General features: G+C 40.5%; 1 protein-coding gene across 2 annotated transcripts in view; it reads left to right on the top strand.

Moving 5' to 3' along the window:
- Positions 1 to 1,351, top strand: part of LOC119590715 (40S ribosomal protein S11-like) — a 6,534-nt gene that overhangs the window by 3,417 nt on the left and 1,766 nt on the right. Inside the window, exon 2 of one of the 2 annotated variants that reach the window (XM_037939404.1) lies at positions 1,048 to 1,170. In XM_037939404.1, coding sequence (XP_037795332.1) covers positions 1,048 to 1,170 — 123 coding nt within the window. Of the gene's footprint in view, positions 1 to 614; positions 738 to 1,047; positions 1,171 to 1,351 lie in introns of both variants that reach the window. The other variant, XM_037939403.1, reaches the window with a different exon arrangement.

Below are 1,351 nucleotides of genomic sequence, written 5' to 3'. Positions count from 1 at the left end.
TGATACAGTGCATGTGTTTGTATCTGCCAGGCCTACAGGCCACCCTGGAGATTCAACACTCGAATAAGGCTGTTAGATTTTGGTCAATGTGGAGGCAGCTAGGCACTTAGACCCAACATGTTAAGTGCCATGAGGGGCATGCCATTTTTGCCATAGCACGGAAAGTGTGGGGACAGTCACAGCAGGTGTCTCGCAATGACTTTTCTACCATTTGTAATTGCAGTTTCAGACTTGTATTATCAACCAAAGTTTCATCTAATATTTTAAATGCCAGCTAATTCACAAAAAATCTATCTTTTATATCATATTCAATTTACTTTGTAGTACGTAGTTGTACAAAATATTTTATCAATATTTCTAGAAATTTCAGGTTATTCAAACAAGAAAATGTTAGGCCCATTTTTTCAAAAAAATTTCATGGAAGTTTTGCCAAGATCTCAGACTGAAGTGGGTACATTGAAATTAAACATTCAAGATCAAGGTCACACAGGTTAAATTTACTTGTGAATGTAAACCTTGTCATTCTTTGAAATTGTTGCTAACAGACATGGTTCACCCACTTTGGTCTGGATCATCTGTGGCTAAGTAAACATTAACACAACAGCTGATTGCAGAGTGAACGTGCCTACCAAAAGCAGTCCGGTGTTCCACTGAACCGCAAAAAGGGCTTAAAAAAGAAGCAGCGTAGTTTAAGGTACACTCGCCAGGTGGGCCTGGGCTTCAAAGCCCCCCGCGAGGTAAGCTGGCAGCTATAGTTGCTGCTATCCCTAGCTAGACCAGCTAGAGGGCATGCTGACGTAGTGTGTGTTCTGTTTTGCTGTGTCGGGCTGTGTCTCTAACCACCCTTCGCAAGCTAAGTGTGCCACGCGTCCTTCCTTCCTAGTGCTGCAGAAAGTGGTCTTAGAAGAGGACATAAGAATCAGACATTTTACTCATGACTCTTGGGTAATGATTCTTTCATTGGTATCCTCTTCCAAGGTTACTTTTATGCTTTGTCCTTGCTTTTGTGTTTAACCTCTTGATGCTAGTCTTGCATGGTTGTTCCAGAGTGAAAAGGCTTTCCAGAAGCAGCTCAAAATCTTCAATACTGCCAAGCCCGACAAGGTTAAGAAGGGCAAACCCAAGCGTAGAAACATCAAAGTCGGGCTTGGCTTCAAGACTCCACGAGAGGTAGTAGCTTACTATTTTGATTTTAATGTAGGTGTGACCTACAATGTTTTTAAAATTGTCACTTGATTTCATTTTTATTTGCAAAGGAGAACAGCCATGTGTATCACTGATATTTGTAATGTGCTTGTATTTCAAAATGAAAAGTATTTGAATGTGCATACATTGAGATTTTTGTAATGCT

This window comes from Penaeus monodon, chromosome 27 (genome assembly GCF_015228065.2).
Source record: "Penaeus monodon isolate SGIC_2016 chromosome 27, NSTDA_Pmon_1, whole genome shotgun sequence".
NCBI lineage: Eukaryota > Metazoa > Arthropoda > Malacostraca > Decapoda > Penaeidae > Penaeus > Penaeus monodon.
The sequence above is the reverse complement of the archived record's forward strand: the minus strand, read 5'-3'. Positions and strand labels throughout refer to the sequence as shown.